Source organism: Zosterops lateralis (genome assembly GCF_965231275.1).
Source record: "Zosterops lateralis genome assembly, chromosome: 19".
Lineage (NCBI taxonomy): Eukaryota > Metazoa > Chordata > Aves > Passeriformes > Zosteropidae > Zosterops > Zosterops lateralis.
In genome coordinates, this window is record NC_139779.1 from 7,766,427 (window position 1) to 7,787,631 (window position 21,205).

Genomic DNA, 21,205 nt, shown 5'->3' on the forward strand with positions numbered 1-21,205 from the left:
CTCTGCTCCCAGGAAACAGGGACAGGAGGAGAAGAAATGGCATCAAATTGTGCCAGAGATTTTGACTGGATATTGGGGAAAATTTCTTCATGGATAGGATTGGGAAGCACTGAAACAGGCTTTCCAGGGCAGTGGTGGCATCACCATCCCTGAAAATGTTAGAAAATCCCATGTATGTGGCAGCTGGGGACACAGTTTAGTCAAGAACAAAGCCTCTTGTGTACGTTATAATTGAGAATCCTCAATTTCTTCTTTTTCTTTTACTTTTTTGAGCAGATGTGTCAGAGGTGTTGTCAGATTCATCTCTCCTGAGCATCGTTACTGAGGCCAGGCAGTTGGTAGACACCACATATTTACAGTCTCGAAAAATGTGAGTTCTTCCTGCATGACAGCCCCACATATTTTAAGGCAATAAGATTAAATATATGTGTGTTTTCTCTGTGTTCCAATGCATATTTATTATGGAGAAGCCTTAGTGGCAGGGCTCTCCTTGTCATGGATGGAGGGATGCTTTTGCATGGCTGGATTCTGTTCCCAGGACCACCAACCATCACCTCCAATTATTGCTTCCTCACCTACACTGCCACAAGCACCTCTCACTGGTCCATAATGGTTCAGACATGCTGGACACGTGTGAGTCTCTCCTGGCAGCAGGAGTCCTGCCCCTCTCTGGAAGGACTGGAGATGTGCAGATGGACACCCTGTCCCAGATAAGTGTCAGTGGAAGTCAAACCCCAGGTATCCTCTGTGCTTGTCCCAAGAGGCTGATTCCAGGCAGTGGGATGATTTGGGAAGAAGTCTCTCTCCACTCATCCTACAGAAGTAGCAAGACAGAGCCTTGGAACCAGAAAGAGATGGAACAGGAGCGAGGTTATCCCTCTGTTCATAGAATACACCTTGCAACATAATACATGTAAAATTTTATCTAGTCACACCTCATTGATCTGGATTTCCACATGATAGAACGAAGTTTATTGTGACAAGGAAATGTATCTGCAATCTTGAAGTAGGGGATTATTGTGCTTTGTTTGCCAAAACCATCTGAGCGGACGTGCTGATGGGCAGGGCCTGCATGTGACCCTACAGTGTTATCACAGCTAATTGCACCCAGTCCAGCATGACAGAGGAGCTCTGATTTCAGAAAACGTGCTTCATGGAACTCTTCTATGTTCAGCTTAAAGAGAAAACTGGAGGAAAAGATTGTCAACCCGATGGATTTCCTGAAGCACCTAAAGGACCCCGTTGGAAGAACCAGATCTGCAGTCCGTGCTGCTGATTACTTGGAAACTACTTTGAAACTCCTCAAAAGGAAGCTGCACCTCTCTGGGGAGCAGAGTTTCAATGTCACAGGTAATGTGATTTAGATCAAAATGTCTTACAAAGAGCTAAGAGCAGGAAATGTGCCACAGCAGGTGGCAGAGAGCAGCTCTGCCATGACCAAAATAACCAGGGATAAAACCCTTCCCCAACAGGGGAATAGAGTTGAAGGTTGCTCAGAGATAGACCAGAACCCTGGGTATTTTATTTGTCATCTTTGAGAGTGCATTTCTCCTATCCTTGGAAAAAATAGCATAACAATACCTGGGACAAACCTGGGACAAAACCCACTAGAGACTGTAACCACTGAGAACCCTCCATCTTCTACTTCTGCTCCTCACACCTGGGTTGTACCACTCTGAAAACTCATAGTTTTTTTCCCAGCTGGGGTAAAACCTTCCTGGTGATGATGCTCTCCACATTCCCCTGGAAAATTGCTTCATGGCCACCCAGTTTCCCTAGTCCAGATGGGAAGGCTGATCCACAAAAGGGTTTAGGCACCAAATTAACAATTCCAATCCACAGGGTTTATATCCACAGCTCCAATATCCACAGCTCCAATTCAGCTGGCTCAAAAGTTGACCTAGAACACTGAGAAGCTGAAACAACAAAAGAAGAGTAGGATCAGGTGCTACTTTACAGGGTTTCTCTTGCAGACCTGCTGAGCAGGAGACAGAAAGAGATGATTTCTAAGGGCACTGGCTGTGACTACCAGACTCGTTCCATTAAATGCCCGGAGAGAGACTTTTACCGGACCATTACTGGGGAGTGCAACAACAGGTAGGATTTGTGCATGGACAAGGAGAGTCTCACCTGTATTCTGACCCTGGGTAGATGATTTGTGAAAGTGCCCTTTGAAAGGGCAAGAAGATCGAAATGCTCAGTTTAATGAGCCTATAACAGAGGATTAATTTCTGCCTTTGCCTGTCAGGAAAAGGACGTAATTTCTTGAAACTCTCAGATTTGCACCCACTGCCCTTTATGTGCTGCTTTGGATGAAGGAAAGGACTTCTTGGGGTGGGGGCAGGTAAGAAGTTGAGGAAATTTTGAGGCTATGACTCAGCCTCTCATTTTGCTGGAGGCTACAGGAAATCACCCTTCCACCCTTCCATAGGATAATACTAATTTCCCCAGCTGATTCAGATGATAATATTCAGCTGTTGATGTATCTCTGTGATGAATAAGGATAGGAATTAAATAAGACTTTAATTCTTGGCTCTTCCAACTTTATCTGAGAAAATTAGTTCTTCAGCTTTTTTCGCACATATTTTCCCTCCAGGCGCCAACATTTATTTATTTTCGTGTCTTTTTTTTTTTTTTTTTTTTTTTTTTTTTTTTTTTTTTTTTTTTTTTTTTTTTTTTGCCAGAAAATGGCCACATTCCTACTCTGACAATGGCAGTCAAGGCTCCTTGTCCTTCTGTGTCAGTGCCAGCCCCCAAATCTGAGTGGGACTTCCATCCAATATGCATCTGGCATGAAACAGATGTGCCAGATGTGATGACATAGCAGAGCTCTGCATCAGTGTGTGGGGAGCTCACACTCATTGGAGTTTTCCAGTATGTTTCCATAGACTCCAGGGCCTCCAGTCTCACAAGGAGAGCATTGTCTGCCTGCCCAGAAAAGGTGTGGAGTCTCTCTTACTGGGGATATTCCAGAATTACCTGGGCCCAGTCCTGTGCCATGTGGTCTGAGATGACTCTGCCTGAGCAGAGACATGGGACCAGACGACCCCAGTGTGGTCTCTTCCAGCCTGACCATTTGTGGGATTTTGTGTCCATGCTGACTTGAGGTTCAGGGTAGGGTTGTCCTTGGCCTTGTTGGGCTGTCAGAGAGATGAGGAGGCATTGGGCTTGAGGGATTCCTGTGGTGTTAATATTTTCCTAAGGATCTTGCTCAGCTTGAGGTGCACACCATGGAAATAGTTTGCCTTTAAGGACACTAATAACAATCAGAAGAAGACCCTGGTGGTTCTGAGTCCTTAATATTTGATGGAGTTGCTTCAGCTCTGGCACAGTTTTGCTGGGACGTGCTCTTATTTCACAGCAGACTGCTGTAAACACTGGGTACTCATCTCCTTTTCTAGTGCAGAATCACAGAATCATTTAAGTTGGAAAAGACCTCCAAGACCATCACGTCCAACCTTTGACTCATCCCCACCTTGTCAACCAGACCAGAACCCTGAGTGCCACATCATATAGACAGACACTGCCTGAGTTTTGTGCCTGCAGGGCTAGAGATCATTGGCTCAATCAGAATTACTGTTCTTCTGAACACAAAATGATGACTTAAGCAATTCAAACTTTTTAGAGTAGTGTAAGGCAACACCAAAATGGCCGCAGCTGCAGGCTGAGAGGGTAAAACCTTTTCCAAGGGGCAGCCTTGGCACAGATCCCCACAGAGGTGGAGAATCTTCACCCTTGGAAGCTTCCAGTCCCCAGCTGGACAAGACATGGCAACCCTCACCCTGCTGATGGCCCTACTGTGAGTCTGATTTTGAGAGAGGAGTGAAGACAGAGGTGGTACAGAGATTTAAATGCCAGATAAAATTAATGTAGGTTTAAATGACAGATAAAATTATTAGAGTGACACAAGGCACCTTTTATAGAAAAAGTTAATTTTTCTTCACAGTAATAACATTGGTATAATTTGCTTCTTGGTGTCTTACCAGTCTCATTCTTGTTATCAGAGTGCTCAGACATGGAATAAAGGGCTGTGAAATGTTGGTCTGTACAAGGCTCCTGATGTTTGAAAAAATAACAGAAGTTGTTTTTCTGGTGATGCTGCAGAAATCACTCTCACCTGGGGTCCTCTAACCGTGCCTTTGCACGCTGGCTCCCAGCCATATACGAAGACGGAGTGTCTGTTCCCAGAGGAGCAAGTGAAGGAAAGCACTACAATGGATTCCCACTCCCACTGGTGAGAGCTGTTATCCTAATCCAGCCATGAGTATGGACACTGCCCTCAATGCAGGAAGGAAGCAGTGGCAGCATCTAGAGTGTAAATTGCTTGATCTTTGATCTCAGGGTGCTTTTCCATAACTGAGTTATGGTTCAGGTTAATATTTTTTGTTGGAGACGGATGTGAGCAAAAAGGTTGTGGATGCTTTCATGAGCAGTTTCTGAAGTGTGCATCCCAAGGATTGCTGCAGTCAGTGCTCAAGGACACTAGGAGGTTTGTACAAACCACAAGGCTTGGAATTTCTTGGCCATGTTCTTGAATTTCTGGTGCTCGTGAACAAGTTTCAGCTGGAATGAGCTTTCCATGAAGCTGGGTTTGGCTGAAGGACTGTGTAGTGTACTTTTACATCTGATTGGATAGATGTGGGGAATGACATGGAGCTGTGTAATGTCATAATTAACTTAGTAATTTATCTAAGATCATCTTGTGCATGATCTACAACTACCTGAAAGGAGTAGGGGGGGTTGGCCTCTTCTCCAAGAGAACAAGTAACAGAACAAGAGGAAATAGCTTCAAATTGTACTGTAGGAGGTTTAGGATATTAGGAAAAATGTCTTCACTGACATAGTGGTTAAGCATTGGAGCAGGATCTCCAGGGCAATGGAAGAGTCAGTCCCTGGAGGTATTCACAAAAAAGGTAGATGTGGCACTTTTCAATATGGTTTAGAGGGAATGAGGATACTCAGTTGAAGGTTGATGATCTTGGAGGTCTTTTCTGACCTTCGTGATTCTGTGATTCCAGGATCTCAGTGAGTTCAAGTGGGAGTTCAAGTGAGAGGCAAATCCACCATGGCAGAGACAGTCACAATTCCATTTTGGTTTTCTGCAGGTTCGAAAAGTATCCAATGAAATTGCTCACACGGCCAATGAGAATGTCACTGCAGACCAGCAGCTCTCGCTGGTCTTCATGCACTGGGGACAGTGGGTTAATCACGACATTGACTTGGCCCCTGCCAGCGGGGAAGGAGCCAGCCTGGAGCTCCAGTGCCACACCAGCTGTGCCTTCGAGCCCCCCTGCTTCCCCATTAAGGTACCCTGACTCTCACCCATGCCACACTCTCTTAGAGCAACAAAAAGAAAAGCACAGACCTTTCAGACGCTCATGTTTGGCTCATTACTTGGCTCATATTTGCTTTAGTTTCCCCCTGACGACCCGCGGACGCTGAGCTCGGACACCTGCATGCCATTTGTGCAGTCAGCCTCCGCGTGCACCCCGGGGACCTTCCGCCGGGAGCAGCTCAACGCTGCCACGTCCTTCATCGATGCCAGCACCGTGTACGGCAGCGATGACTCCCTGGCCAGGAGCCTGAGAAATCTCACCAACCAGCTGGGTCTGATGGCTGTGAACCAGGATTTCATGGATGCAGGGCGGGAATTGCTGCCCTTTGAGAATACGATGAAGAGTGTTTGTGTTCTCACCAACGAGAGTGCCAACATCCCCTGTTTTAAAGCAGGTAAGGTGCAGCTGGGGGGTTGTTTTCAGTGGGTCATGAAGTTAAAAAGGAACAAATATCTCCTTATAGGATCCTTCCTTGTGGATCCCTTCCAATAGAGAATGTTCGGTGATTCTGTGGTATTTGAATGAGGCACTTCAAGACATGACTATGTAAGGTGAAAGACAGGGAATCTTCCCCCCAGTTAGAAAAGAAAAATAGCCAAGCAATAATTTATTAATAAACATAAAGTTATTTTAATTTCCCAGAAGATTTACAGTTCTTCCTCTATAAAGTCTTTTCAAAAGCAGGAGAAATTTTCAATAGAATATCCACCAGTGCTCAAAACTTCTCAGGAGCTTTTTCCTTCTACCTAGAATTCACCATTTATTACTTGAATGCAAATTGTCAGCTTGCCAGCACTGACAGGCTGAGAAAGTTGAGGCTACTCAGCCTGGAAAAGAGGGGGTTGTGTGAAGACCTCACAGCACCTTCCAGGATCTGAAGGGACTACAGGGAAACTGGAGAGGGACTCTATCAGCCACTGTAGTGTGAGGATGAGGGAGCATGGCTTCACACTGAAAGAGAGTAGATTAAATTAGATAAACAGAAGAAATTGTTCCCTGTGAGGATGATGAGGCCCTGGCAAAGTTTGCCCAGAGAAGCTGTGGCTGCCTCTGGATCTCTGGAAGTGTCCAGGGCCAGGCTGAATTGGGCTTGGAGCAACCTAGGGTAGTGGAAGGTTGAAATGGGATGGGCTTTTAAGTCTCTTCCATTCTGTGATTCTATGACTTAGTTTTCAACCCAATCAAGACTAACAGTTAAACACTCTTAAGCAATCTAGTCAATTGATTAAATAACTAACTCATCCTATATCAAAAGAAAATCTAGAAATTTGTCTGAAATTTGAACAGAGGACAAACACAGAACTTACTAAAATTTGAAGTGATCCATCATAGGCACAATATAAAAAAAAGTTATAAAGCTTGCAAAATCAATCATAAGAATAAGACTGTTCTCATTTCCTCATTTTATACCCATGAGAAGGGCTCCTTGCTGAGTGAGGAGATGCTCAGTGCTTTTTCCATCATCTCACAGAGGCTCTTCACTGAGTCCCCTCCAGTTCTCATAGAATCACAGAAGGGTTTGGGTTGGAAAGGAACTTAAAGACCATCCTGTTCCACCCCCTGTCATGGGCAGAGACACTTTTCACTACACCAGGTTGCTCCAAGGCCCGTCCAGCTTGGCCTTGGACACTTCTAGGGATGGGGCACCCACAGCATTATTGCCGGGAACATTACCACTTGTTACTTGTCTGTACTAACACAAAAACCTGCTTCTGAATTTGAAAGCAATGTACAAAATTCCTAAAATATTTTCATTTTAGGTGACAAACGCGTGACAGAAAACCTGGGACTCTCTGCAATGCACACTCTCTTTGTCCGAGAGCACAATCGTCTGGCTATGGAGCTGAGAAAATTAAATCCCCACTGGGATGGAGAAAAGCTTTACCAGGAGACTCGAAAGATTGTGATTGCCATAAACCAGGTACTGATTAATGTTTGTTGTTTATCAACACACTTAGAAATGGTTTTCCCTCCAGGCAAAAGGAGGAAAATATTTTGCTGAATCAGTGGAGTTATTTGTAGGAGTTGGAAACTGTGAATGAGGATGGTCCATCTGAGACAGCATGGCTATCCAGAGCTTTTTATGCATCATGTCACTAATTTATGAATTATTTTTATATTAATGTATGAATTAATTATTAGATAAAATAATTTCACATTTAAAAATAATTTAAATCCATAACACAAAACTTATTCATCGCTACAGCTTTTTTTTCTGAAGGTATTAATGAATTCTGCTGCAGAGAGTCCATGTTCATTCTCTGTACTTCACTTTTGATGCCACTTCTGCTGTAGCTGCTGGTAACTTGCTGTGCTCTTGTGCTTTTTCAGATCATAACATACAGAGATTACCTCCCACTCCTGCTGGCTGAGGAGACCAGCAAGTGGATCCCTTTGTATAGTGGTTACAATGAGAAGGTGGATCCAAGAGCCTCAAATGTTTTCTCCCTGGCTTTCCGGTTTGGGCACACGTCAGTGCAGCCTTTTGTGTCCCGTTTGAATGAGAGCTTTCAGCCTTTGGGTTCCTCCTCCCATGTCCCTCTGCATTTGACCTTTTGTGCTCCATGGAGAATTGTAATGGAAGGTAAGAACATGAAGCAGTGGTCCTGGTCTGGTCCTGAGGTGGAGATCAGCTGGTCAGGCACATGGAATTACAGAATCCCAGAATCATTTAGGTTGGAAAAGATTTCCAAGGCCATCAAGTCCAACCTGTGACCCTCACCTTGTCACCCAGCCCAGAGCACTGAGCACCATGTCCATTTCTTGGACACCTCCCAGCTCAGTAAGACCTGACAGTGAGATGCTCCACATCCAGTCAGATGGTGCAGCTGCTCCTGGTGCTCCAGGAGTCAGGAGACTTCCTGTGCCAAATATCAATCCACTAAAGTCTATGTCAATCAAAGCTCTTATATCCCCCTATAATCAGGAGACATGGACAGAGGGTGATGCATCCAGTTTAACTGAGCTAAAGCAGCATCACTCCTTCCTAGAGGTGCCCATCCCTCTTCCAGGCTCTAACTGGAGTTATGGGGTCCTGCTATTACACAGCTGAGATCTTCAGATGAGTCTTTCCAAGAAGGCAAATGTCTCTTCCAAAATGGGTTAACCAGTTCTGAGAGATATAATTACACATGTGCAACCAATTTTCCTGTGTTTTGTTCATACTGTCTCCTTAATTGCTATGAAAAAGATGTGAATAGTCAGACATGAATTTATTCTATTGCTACATTTAATGTTTTCATAAATGTCTGTCTATTAATAGTGAATTATAAACAAAATCCATTGCAAAACCTAAAACCTTGGACAGACCCCCAAGCATGAGGACACAATGGAGCTTTGCAGGCTGAAGAGCAGACTTGGGGAGGGACTGGTGCACAGCATGTGGATTTAGAGGTGTGAAAGGAAAATCTGAGGGATGGGGAGGGATAAGGAATTTAGTTACTTTACTAGGTGAGGCTTTATTTACTGGCACCTGCAGACATGTACAGATTCATACAGCTACTGCTGTTAGGGTGGAGAGACCCTGGCATAGGTTGTCCAGAGCAGCTGTGGCTGCCCCAGCTCTGGAAGTGTCCAGGGCCAGACTGGATGGGGCTGGGAGCAACCTGGGATAGTGGAAGGTGTCCATGCCTGTGGCAGGGGGTGGAATGAGATGGGCTTTAAAGTCCTTTCCAACCCAAACCCTTCTGTGATTCTATGATTCCATATACACATGGTGAAATGAAAATATGGAGATGAAAACCCCACCCAGCCCATAGTTGACTGTTTCAGCTGCATGAAAGGGACCATCAAAGCTGCACCCTGGCACAAAAAAATCTTTCCTTGATTTACAATGGCTGCAGGAGGCATCGACCCCCTGATCCGGGGCATGGTTGTGGATCATGCAAAACTCATGAAACAGAACCAGCTGCTTGTTGAGGAGCTCCAGAACCACCTCTTTGAACAAACAGAGGTGATGGGTCTGGATCTAGGGGCCATGAATATGCAACGGGGAAGAGACCATGGCCTTCCAGGTAAGGACACACAAATCCACACCTCCTGTGAATATGACCTTTTTTTTTCTTCTGCTGCTATTCCATTAATGAATGAAGCTTTTTTCTATACCAATGGGAAGAACCAGTACCTTGATTTGAGGGTGAAGGATGTACAGACAGCCAAGCTGAGGGAACAAAAGGTTTCTGCATTATAAAAATCTTTTTTTGAGACATTTATAACAAGGACAAAACACTTAGAAATCAAAGATAATATTTGGGTTAATGTAAGAAAGCGGGTGAGAGACAGTGGTGTATTGCAAAGAGAGAACGTGTGTAGTACAGAAGGTACAGACACAAGTGACCAAATTCAGCTTTCACATGGGCTTGGACAGGTCCCCTGGGATTTATTCTTTGCCCATCAATCTTGTCGTGTGTCCCAGACAAGCCAGAGTTCTGAGCAGAAGTGGCTTGCACCCACAGGTGGGACTGCCCCATGTGCTAGAGAAGAACTTGGTGTTCTTGGGTTAAACACAAAAAAATTTCCTCTTTTCTAAGAATTTGATCCTAGAAATTTTGCCTCCCAAAGCAGCAAGGACTAATGCATTCACCCTCAGCAGCAGAAAGATATAACCAACAGGATGAGATATAGTCACAAAGACAATCCAAACTATTAGTTTAGTGTACATATGAGAAGGACCTTTGAAAATGTGACATTTGTTGGGACTTCCTGGACAATAGTGCCTTCCAGATCCTTTGCGATGAGAAGAAGCAAGCAGTGTTCATGGGCCAAGAAAGGTGCTGTGGAGATGTGATGGTGGGTTCTGGTCATCTGCTGCTCCTGCTCTTGCAGGTTACAATGCCTGGAGGGGCTTCTGTGGACTCTCCCAACCCCAAACCATAGAAGAATTATCTGAGGTGCTGGGCAATCCCAAACTGGCCAAGAAGTTCATGGATTTGTATGGGACACCATACAATATCGACCTCTGGATTGGGGCAGTTGCAGAGCCTGTGGTTCCCCAGGGCAGAGTTGGGCCCCTCCTGTCCTGCATTATTGGCACCCAGTTCAGGAACCTGCGTGATGGGGACAGGTGAGACATATATTCCTTGTGGTGTTTTTTAGGGGAGAAATGCTGACATTTCCTGTGACACACTAATCCAACCCATCTACAGCACTCCAGTGAGTGCTCTCAGCAAGGCTCACCCCTTGATTTTAGCCCAGTTACCAAAGGACTGTTTTTTGCAGCCTGTTTCTCTAGATTCACGTGGCTGAGGAGAACCAGCTCCAGATCATGAAGGATCTGCTATGGCCTCTGCCTGAGGTGACTTTTGCTCTCAGGGCATAAATCCCTGCATCCCAGCACCTGCTGATACTGTGTGGAAGAGGCAGGCTCTCTGCACTGGCAGAATCCAGATCTAGCCACACTGGAGACACCTCTTTCTAAGGGGGTATGCCTGGAGAAGGTGGATCTAAGCACCATTGAGACTCACCCCGTGCAGGTTCCCATTCAGCAAGTAACCAGAGATTATAAACTGCTTCTGAAAATTTCATTGCAGATTCTGGTGGGAAAACCCAGGAGTTTTCACTCCACAACAGTTGCAAGCATTGAGAAAAATCTCAGTGTCAAGGGTGATCTGTGACAATACTCATATCAAAAAGATACCCAGGGATGTGTTCATGATCAACACTTATCCTGAGGACTTCACTGATTGCCAAGAGATTGATGTGCTTGACCTCTCATCCTGGAAAGATGAGCCTGAGAGTGCTACAAAAGGTACCAGTGGTCTGAGATCTGTCAAAAGTAATAAATGTGCTATGAGGTATCTTCCATGTCTAAAAAAAATTGAAAGAATTAAGGTTTCTGCAGTGACTCTGCCCCCCCCCCCAAAAAAGATGACTGTTCATTTAGCTACATTCAGACACGACTGGAGGCAGAGGTGCTGTTAACTGGGTTTCCAGGCAATCCATCACTTTCATCATCCCTTATTCCCTGCCTCTTCCTTTCAAGCAGATGGGAAATCCCTCAAAATCCAGCCTGTTCTGGACCTTGGGAATGTGTCCTTTAAAGGCCTTGTTCCAAAACAACCATAGTCTTTCCTGACAGGAAAGTTGTTGATGAAAAATCAGCTAGAATTAGCCAACCTACTCCAAGGTCTTACTCTGCTGCTCCAAGTTCCTGCTTTCCTCACATCTATCCCAAAGCTTTAAATCAGTTTAAGGTATATCTGGAGTAGTTTTGACACTGTATGGCCTCATGCACCAGTAGTTGAACACACACAATCAAAGGTTATGATGTGCCACAGTAAAACAGTGTCTTTGAGAGATGTGGACACTCAGTGTCCTACTGAAGCACTTTTGACCAGGGCTCTCCCAAATGAAATTATGTGGGAGAACAGAGACGTGAAGAATGGACTAGATTGGATTCTTCTGACAACCCATTTATAGATGATGGCAATACCTGGGGTTCACCTGCACTGTCCTTCTGCAAGGCACAGACCACAAAGCATCTCCATGCAGTTCCTGTATTGAGTTTGAGTAACTATTTGAGAGATAACTTAAACTGTTGTTTAAGACAGCTACTTGCACTTAAAGGCTGAATTACAGTGGCTTCACCTCATTCTTTATGACCTGAGTCCAGTTCACCTTCTCTCTAAACAACAGTTTAGAAAGAACAGTTTTTCATTTCTTTTTTTATCATATTCTTATGGCCACTAAAATGTGTTGAACTGCTTCCTGTGGCTTTTTTCTCACCAGGCTTGAGGGAAGTCAAAGTGTTTGTGTAACTCAGAGAGTAAAATTCCAGGGCTAAAAGCAGCTGCTAGAAGTTTAACCTTTTGAAATGGCAAGAAATTGCCCCCAAACGACTCCTAAGGCTGGAATTAGCACGGTGTCTCAGAGGTGCAAGGATACAGGGATGACAAAAAGGTGGACAAAAATGGTGTGTCCAGGAAAGACTTTCTGCCTCTCAGCAATTTTTTCTGCTTTATTGACAGTTTCTAATCCTGCTCATCAGGCCATTGTTGGAAACCCCTAATGGTGGCACTGAGCTGCTGCTGGGAAACTCCTGCCTGGACATCAGGCTCCGTTGGCTGCTGTTGACTGAGCATCAGCACATGGTTTTCCAGAGGGGAGCTCACAACTATGTAATCCATTTTATTTCCTGTAATGTGGCTTTTAAAAATATAATTTCTTTCTAAAACTTTCCAGTAATGTAAGTCTTCAGATGGAAGGGCAATGATACTTTATTTTCTGTTGCCCTAAAAAATTGATCAGAGGCTTTCTGACTCTCTAAAAGTGTAATTATGACAAGTTTTTTTACTTCCCATCCTGAAAGGGTGTCAAACCTGCAGGCTGGCATGCTTGCATTGCAAAATCAAATTCCTTATCCTTTGTACCTGCTCAGGAATTAGCACATTCATGTAATCTTCATCAAAACTTTTCCAATCTCCTGGTTTTGCACAAGACAAGAAGCTTTTTAGGCTGCTTCTAATCAGCACTGAGATTTCAGCCTTTGAAGACACTGAAGCATGGCAGCTGCATCTTGAAGCAAGTCTTATTTAAATCCTACAGTGAACCTGTGTGGTTTGGGTGTTCTGGGCACTAATAAAACACATCTTTGTGCATTCACCTACACTCATCAATGACAGCCTTGGGGGCAGAGGGGTTGGAAATCCTTCCATAAGAAAAGGGCCTGGGGAGCTGGTTGACAGTGGCTGAACAAGAGCCCAAATGTGCCCAGGTGAGCAAGAGTCCAATGGCACCTGGGCTATGCTAGACAGCCAATGTGACCAGCAGGACCAGGGCAGTGGCTGTCCCCCTGTGCTGGCACTGCTGAGGCCCCACCTCATATCCTGTGTTCAGTTTTGGGCTCTCGCTGCAGGAAAGTGAAAGGCTGGAGCATCTCCAGAGAAGGGAATAGAGTTGGGGAAGGGGCTGGAGCTCCAGGAGCATCTGAGGGAGCTGGGAAAGGGGCTGAGCCTGGAGAAAAGGAGGCTCAGGGGGGACCTTGTGGCTCTGCACAACTCCCTGACAGGAGGGGACAGCCGGGGGGGGTCGGGCTCTGCTCCCAGGGAACAGGGACAGGAGGAGAGGGAACGGCCTCAGGATGGGCCAGAGGAGGCTTAGGTTGGACACTAGGAGGAATTTGCCCATGGAAAGGGTGGTCAGACCTTGGCAGGGGCTGCCCAGGGAGGTTCGGAGTCCCCATCCCTGGAGGTGCTCAGGGAAGGGCTGGACATGGCACTCAGTGCTCTGGGCTGGTTGAGAAGGTGGGAGTCAGCCACAGGTTGGACTGGATGATCTTAGAGGGCTTTTCTAACCTAAAAGATTCTGTGAATATGTGTGTGATTCTATGCAAGTCAGACCTGGGTCCTAAACATTCTTTGGCTCTGGTTCATAGCTAAACACACCAGCAGAAAAAAGTAAATCACATCATGGCTGGTGGGGATCCTCTGACAGAGAAGGCAGAAGGCAGGACTCAGAAATCAGGAACTGCAGGTCCCAGAGTGTGTTTGAGTTCAAAGATACATGGATTGTGCTAAAAATCATGAGTTTATCATAAAATTGTCACAGAATTTCAGAATCGGTAAGGCTGGAAAAGCACCCCAAGATCACAGAGTCCATTAACCAAGCACAGCCAGGTCAACCACTAAACCATGTCCATAAGCACCAGATATACATATCTTTTGAACACTTCCAGGGATGATGATTCCATCTGGGCATGGCAAGGATATTAGGCAGCATACTCCTGCAGTTTGCCTCTGGTTTCTGAGTCCCAAGACATGTCCCTCTTGCCCAATCCTGAAAGCAAAATCTTCCTCAGCTTAAAAGGAAAACTTAACATGCCAAAGATACCACCAAGCCCCGTGGATACACGTAAGGTCTTTAATTCCCCTCTCCCAAAGCTGCCTTGGTTTCTATGTGTCATAGCAGAGGTACCTCCCAAATCCTCCCCATGAAAGAGGAAGAAAACTGCACCTTCTCCTGAGTGTGTTCCAGGGGAATGTGGCAGCCCTCAAACCCCAAGGCAGCCATTTCCCAGGCAGCACGGTCACAGGCTTGGGATCAGTGCCTCTGCCTTGTTGGATCTGAACAGGGAAAGGTGATTATAAGGAGGCAGCGATGATCACAGGAAGGGCCCAGCTCTGCCTGGGGTCTGGCTGGTGGGACATTCTCAACAATATGATTGCACAGAAATATCCAGCAGTCCATTGTGTGTCTGTCTCCCTGGATGGCACAGTTCTCTGGGAGGTGCATTGCAACATTCCCTTGGGAAGCTTCTCTCCCTGGTGGATGTTTTGCCTGTCTCTGGTATGTCAGCGTAGCAATACGCAGTTGCCTCTGCTACCAGACCTTCCTGTGGTTGCCATGGCCTCCCCTCAGCTGTGGCACACACAGCTGGAGCTGGAAGATGGGATTGCTAATGGGCAGCTCTGTTCGTCATTCCCGATATCCCGTGGTAGGAAGAGAGCATGGAGTCACGGACTTGCTCCGTCAGCTTGGGAACATCATCTGGGCCCAGGCCCAGCGTCTCCACTTCTGGCAGGATCTGGATGATCATATTTCCTGGAAGAAGGTGAGACAGAGGGGGAAAAACAATACATGAGTAGTACAGAAGAGCCGGAGGCGGTACAGGAGGAGAGTTGGTGCCAAACAAGGAAATGCCTTCATTCCCACACCGGTGGTGGGGGAGCCCAGCCACATCCCAAATGCACACAGCAAAAACCCAGCCTGGGCTTTTCCCATCCAGAGAGAGCACAAGAATCATAAATATGGAAAGAGGTGAATGTGTCCTCCATCCAACACAATGCAATGTTTCATATTGGATGAGTTTTCACAGTGGAAAGACCTCAGGGTCTGTCTAGATCATGGATAAAGATCTAGATGTTTAATACAACACATCCAAACTGGCTGTCCTCTGTCTATGTATACCAAATTTAGTACAGTCCCTCTTTACAGAAACACACTTCAGGATGAGAGAAATTGTGGCCCGGATTCCCTGGTAAGTCAGATTTCTCTGGGGGAGTATCTAAATAATGGACTGGTACAAACTGGAAGAACATACTGGGGAGTTGCCATGATGCTCTTCTGTTCTGGCACCAAGTGTCCCCTGTTTTGGCCTAGTGGAGATGAAACAGTGCCTGCACAAACAGAAACCTGGGGATCTGGGGAGAGTCTGTGATGTGATGTGTTGTAATGTTCTTGCGTGACTTTACATGTATGCCTGGAATGAGATCCAGCAGTGCTGGCAGCAGAGCTGTGGGAAGGAGGCAAAACAAACATAGAGAAGAACTTCACAAAAAAAAAAAGGAGTTGTCATGTTGGAAGGGGCTTGGAGCAATCTGGTCTAGTGGAAGGTGACCTTGCCCATGGTCAGGAGTGGAATGAAATGAACTTCAAGTCCCTTCCAACCCAAACCTTTCTGTGATTCCACGATTCTGTGTTACCTGCCTGTACATCTTACACCCAAAGCCAGGCTGGTACCTCATTTCACTTGCTCCTACCGAAAGAGCAGTGTGATGACAAGGCTGTGCTGAAAATTCGGGTCTCTTGGGAACAGACTTCCAGCAAGCATCAGGCATGTTCCATGAATGACAGTGTTCAACACCAGGCACAGAACAGGGCTTTCAAGAGGCTCCTGAGCACACCCAGAGCCACTGCAGACACACAGAGCTGTCCTGATCCACAGACCTGCTCAGTGTGCAGGAATCTTGACCACCATCTTCAGAATCAGCTCTGGCAAAACTTCCAGGTGGGAAAGTACAAGAAAAGCTAACTAGGGTTGTTTCTTCAGCAGTGCAGGTCCAGCCTGTTTAACAGCCTTTTGGAAAAGGGCTCAGAGATCAGCTGAGCATGGAATTAGCTAACCATGAATTCCCAGGGTGACTGAAGTTGTATATAGGCAAATGTACATGTAACTGCAAAAAGTCTTTCCTAAAAAGTTCAGGGAATTCTTGGAATCTCCATCCTTGGAGTTAATACAACCTTTTCTGGACTGGTCACAAAGCTAACTCATCTGTCTTTAGAATTGGCCTTGCTTAAAGCAAAATGGTCAGCTGCTTCAAAAATCCCTCCCCAGGAGGTTATTCTCTGATTTCCTGGATGAGAGATGTGAAGGGAAGGGAACAGGCTGGAAAGACCCATGCTCGTGGTCCTATTGACTTAGGAGGGGGGGAACACTTTCAGATCCAAATGACTTTTGTGTATGAACAGGGAGAGAATAAACCCAGCAGGTGAAAGATGACTAGAAACAGGCAATTCCATATTTATCATTTGCACCACTCTCTTTCCAGGTGTCTGCCTGCAAGGGAATGACTACACCCAGGCACAACAGTGGGAGGAATGAGAATTTCAGATGCAAATCCTGTCCTCAGGGAACACCAGGGCTAGCCTGGGAAGGAGTGGGAAGTGCCAGAAGTCCATTTCAAAGTGGGCAGCAGCTAAGGGAGCAAAGGAAGAGGATGGGTTACTTTTCTCTGTTGGGATTTGTATCTTTTTTTTCTGCATTTTCCTTCTGAAGCCCAAGACTTGTGTTACTTTTTTTTCCCTAAAATTTTATCAGTGGCCAGTAGAAAGTTTTGTTACCATAAATGTTTCCTATCTCTCCATGCACCTGCAGATCCAAGGGCAACGTGGGGGGGGTCAGGGGCAGCACCTGCCCCAGGACTCTGCTGCTCCTCCAAGTTCTCTTGGACAAGTATTGGACAAGCACTGAGAAATCCAAGGGGAGAGGGAAAATTGATGCCTGAAATGTCCCATTTCTTCCCAAGAAGACAGAAACTGCTGTTTTCTGGGTGCCATCTCCATACTACAGGTGGTCCTCTGCCCACCCTGGTCATGGCTCCAAGGACTGATCTTGCAACACCACCCAGACTATTCTTTGCCCCAGGTCATCCTCACCTGGTGTAAATTTCTTCTCCTTCTGGTTGTAGAAGCTGTTGTAGGAAGACAACACTACAGGAATAATGGGGACCTGGAGGGAAGGCAGTCTACAGTGAATATACACATCTCCTTATCCTAACTCCAAAGTTCAACTCTTGTTTTCAGGTGAATCCCACACCTTGTCAATAATTATCACCATCAGTGTCACAGCAGACACTTGGAGGATTATTTGAATATTTAGATCATTTAGCTGTATCACCCCATGCCCTTGCTGGCAGGTTTTGTATTTTCATTTTTTGTATTTAGGCCAACAGCTGTGGCTTGTCAAATTACTACCTACAGGGGCCAGCAGAAACTTCCCTGTGCAGGACCAGGGCTCTTGTCAAGGGTCCCCACTTTTATCCCAAGCTGTAACAAAGGTTTTCCACTTGTCACAGAAACAGACCCCTCCTGTGCCAACTGCAAACCCCTGAGGGCTCCTAGATATGTACTCAATCCACAGGGAAGCCAGGGACCAGGACCCTGGTTTGCTGGTGGATCACAGTAGGCAAATTGCACTCCAGGGGCAGAAGGAAGGTGGGTCTCACCTGGGCTTTCACAGCCAGCTGGAAGGCCCCACGTTTGAAGGGCAACATGGAGCCACCATGGTTGCGAGTTCCTTCAGGGAAGATCAAGACACGCAACTGCAGGAGGGAGAAGATGTTAGGGCAGAAAGACCTCCAGGTACAATTCAAAGCTACTGCAGAGGGATGGTGCCCTGGGGCTCATCTCTGTACGTCTGACCTCCATTCATGGGCACAGAACACACTCTCTGTTCTCACTCTGCTCTGCTCAGTGCCCAGCCCAGAGACAAAGATCTCTTTCCACCCACATCCAGATTCCTGTTTTCCAGCGGTTCCTCATTGGAGTCCTCCCCACTCACGTTGTCCTTGTGCAGGGAGTGTGCCACCTCTGTCAAGGTGGCAATGGACTTTTCACTCCTCTTGCGGTCGATGAAGATGACCCCTGCGAGCCAGCAGGCCAGCCCAAATGTGCCCATGTACAGGATCTCCTTCTTGGCAATGGGCACACAACGCCTTGGCAATATCTCCATCATCACTGCAAGGGGTCAGCAAGGACAGAACAAGTCACCGTCTGTACTCAGGGTCCCATTAGATTATGGGCAGCAGCCCTCTGCTCTAGGAGATGCCATGCCTGAAGTTTTATAGAATCCCTGGAGAATTTTGGGGGTCTCCAGGCCATCCACTCAGGACTGGCATTGAAGAAGAGCAGCTATAAGAGGGCTGTGGTCAGCTGAGAGCCTTGTCCCATTCCCCTGGAGAGGGTGAAGCTGATGTAGCCTGAAAATTCCTCTAATACCCTGGAGATAAGCCCTGGCTTGGGGCTGGCTGGTGAAGGGGTCTGTAACAACCATTCCTGCCCTCCTGCCTGGGATTCCATACAAGCCATCCCTACAAACACCTGGGGCCAGGATCACCACATACCCATGATGTCAAGGGAGGTCTGGTGATTCAACACCAGGACAAAAGGTTTCTTAGTCCTGAGGTTCTCCTTGCCTTTCACCACTATCTGAATGCCAAAGATGTATTTGAGTGGCCTGGTCAATATGCGCATAAACCTGGAAAAGAGGAGTGGAAATTAACCAAAGAGATGCTGAAATTTGGGGCCAAACTCTGCATCCAAACCAGCCCTACTCACACACTGCTTCTGCCAGTTTCCCAGACAGCTTTGATCATGACTTGGAAAAGAACAATTAGTGCCCCTCTGCAGTTAATTATTTAATTACAGAAGACAAATACACCTTGCAGGTTTCCCTCAAGCCATACACGACCAATGACCCAGCAACTGCAGTTCCACAGATCAATCAAATATTAGAAAATATGCAGATTCACAGCACACCTTTGTACTCTGCTTTCCTCCTCAGCTTGCTGGGTTGGGAATACAGGCTGCAGTAAACCTGTGCCTAACCCTGCTGACTGTGGAAAGAGGAGGGTTTGCCTCTAGGTGACATTAGGCTGCAATGCTGGGAGACTTATTTGAAAAGATATTGGTAAAATAACAGCCAAAAAAAAAAAAAAAGAAAAAAAAAGGGTCAGGCACCAAAGTCAAGAGGTGAAGAAAATTTCTCAAAGCAAAAGGCTGATGCTCAGTTAGGAGATATGAATTCCCACTGAAGCATAAAATGGAATAGTAAATCCTGTTTCTGCAGCCCTTCAGGAGGGTTCAAGCACTGTGGTGCCATGTAGCAGTCGTTTTCTTGTCCCCACTCAGCCCAGGTTCCTGATTGCCACCACCACTGATCGCTCCTGGACACCTCACGCAGCCTCCAGGGGGCAGGATGGGCAACAATGGGATGGGCTGGGGGACTGCCGGACCCGGGACACCAGGCTGTCGCTGAGCTGACAGGGACACCAGTGCTCATGCAGGGGCCAGCACTGCACCATGGTGATGTCCCAGGTGTGCACTGGCTCAGGGTAGAGAATGGGAAGAGCCCCTGGAATGGCTTTCTCAACACAACTTAGTAATAGAGTGCTCAGCTATGGAGAAGAAGGAAATACATCTCCAAAGACCAGATGAAAGAGCTCTAGTAAAAATAGCAATATGCATTACATCCAGGTTGTTGGCATTACCTGCTTTGGCTACTCTGTGTTACCTTTTACTTCCTTTCTTTCCACAATTTGTTATTCTTTTTATCAATCCCAAACCAGTCTTAAAACTCACACCCCTTCTCTGAATTACAGAGTCTGTCATCTCCTCAGACCAATATACAACCGATCCTCCCCACCACACCACACCCCCAGGACCCTTCAAATCAAAGCACTGGATAGAGTGGACTCTATCAATGCTCAGGGGAGAAAGGAGCCACAGACAACTTACATCATGTTGTCCACGTTACGTCCACGAGGAATACTGAGGATGGCAACCCCAATGCTTATGGTGAAGAGCCACAACTTATAGAAAGTCATCTTGCAGAAGAATCTGAATGCAGGTTTCACCTGGTAGAGGACTAGAAAGGCAATGAGCAGACAGGTAAAGGGGTAGTGAAGGAGGAAAAGTTCCATCCTTCCAGCCCAGAGCGTGTTGAGCAGAGCAGTGAACGAGTCACGAGAAGCTGGTGATGTAGAGCAAAGGTGAGACTCCCTCCATCAGCTATGTGTGGGTGGTGCAAAGCTGGAACAAAGTTTGGAAGTGAGGCTTCAGTCAGGCTGTGCTCTCTGCTGGGAGCTGCACTTACTGTGGGAAGCCGGTTTAGCAACAGCACTGCGAGAACTCCAGGAGGGCTGGATGGCAACAGGGCAAACACAGCAACAAAGCTGTCTGTGTGCAGGGGCTGTGGGGCTGGCAGTGCTTGGAGAGACCCTTCAGAGGGCTAAGGGAATAGGAACCCTGAGGAATTTTAAGAAAATCTTTAGTGGGGAGGAGCAGGATGTATTGGACAGCACAAACCTTGCCCAAGAAGAGGTGGCTGCTTCATCCCTGGAAGTGTCCAAGACCAAGTTGAGGCTTGGAGCAACCTGGGACAGTGGGAGGTGTCCTGGATCATGGCAGGAGTTGAACTGGATGATATTCAAGTCCATTCCAGCCTAAACCATTCCATGATTCTATGACCCCAAGCTGTCTCACTTTGTGCAACATTGATCTTCACCAAGTGAGCTAGCTGCAAGATGTTCAGGAAACCAGAAATCAGTATTTTGGGGGGGGAGAAAGAGAAAAACAGTGATTTGAGCAGCCAGACCCTGTCCTACACATCCAGGCACTGGATGGTACCCAGGAGGGACCCAGCTGAGCAGCTGGACATTCTGCATGCACAGTGGGAAAAGTGGGAAAAGTGCCAAAATCTAGACAAAAAGATAAAGCAAGAGCAGCAACTCCCAATGTTTTCCTGGCCAGAGGCAGATGCATGTTCAGACAGCATCTGCATAAGCAAGGAGTAAATCAGGAAAATGCAGGTATAACCTGGGAGTGCTCCAAATGCATTTCATCTCCTAAAACAACTGTGTGAAAAGGAACTTTGC

The 21,205-nt window shown here is 46.4% G+C and overlaps 2 protein-coding genes across 2 annotated transcripts; one reads left to right on the forward strand and one right to left on the reverse strand.

The window, feature by feature from the left end:
- Window positions 1–1,211: 1,211 nt before the first annotated feature.
- Window positions 1,212–12,342, forward strand: LOC310917241 (myeloperoxidase-like; the record flags this gene model as incomplete). Its single annotated transcript, XM_083875326.1, has 11 exons — window positions 1,212–1,350; window positions 1,974–2,097; window positions 4,105–4,234; window positions 5,106–5,306; window positions 5,415–5,730; window positions 7,097–7,257; window positions 7,668–7,920; window positions 9,179–9,349; window positions 10,161–10,398; window positions 10,865–11,082; window positions 12,302–12,342. The coding sequence occupies 11 exons, from the start codon at window positions 1,212–1,214 to the stop codon at window positions 12,340–12,342; spliced, it is 1,992 nt and encodes a 663-aa protein (XP_083731452.1).
- Window positions 12,343–14,727: 2,385 nt separating this feature from the next.
- LOC310917242 (1-acyl-sn-glycerol-3-phosphate acyltransferase alpha-like) lies at window positions 14,728–20,664 on the reverse strand (the record flags this gene model as incomplete). The annotated part of the gene is made up of 7 exons (XM_083875327.1): window positions 14,728–14,873; window positions 17,208–17,280; window positions 17,777–17,872; window positions 18,112–18,287; window positions 18,674–18,807; window positions 20,067–20,301; window positions 20,637–20,664. The coding sequence occupies 7 exons, from the start codon at window positions 20,662–20,664 to the stop codon at window positions 14,728–14,730; spliced, it is 888 nt and encodes a 295-aa protein (XP_083731453.1).
- Between the last annotated feature and the right edge of the window lie 541 nt (window positions 20,665–21,205).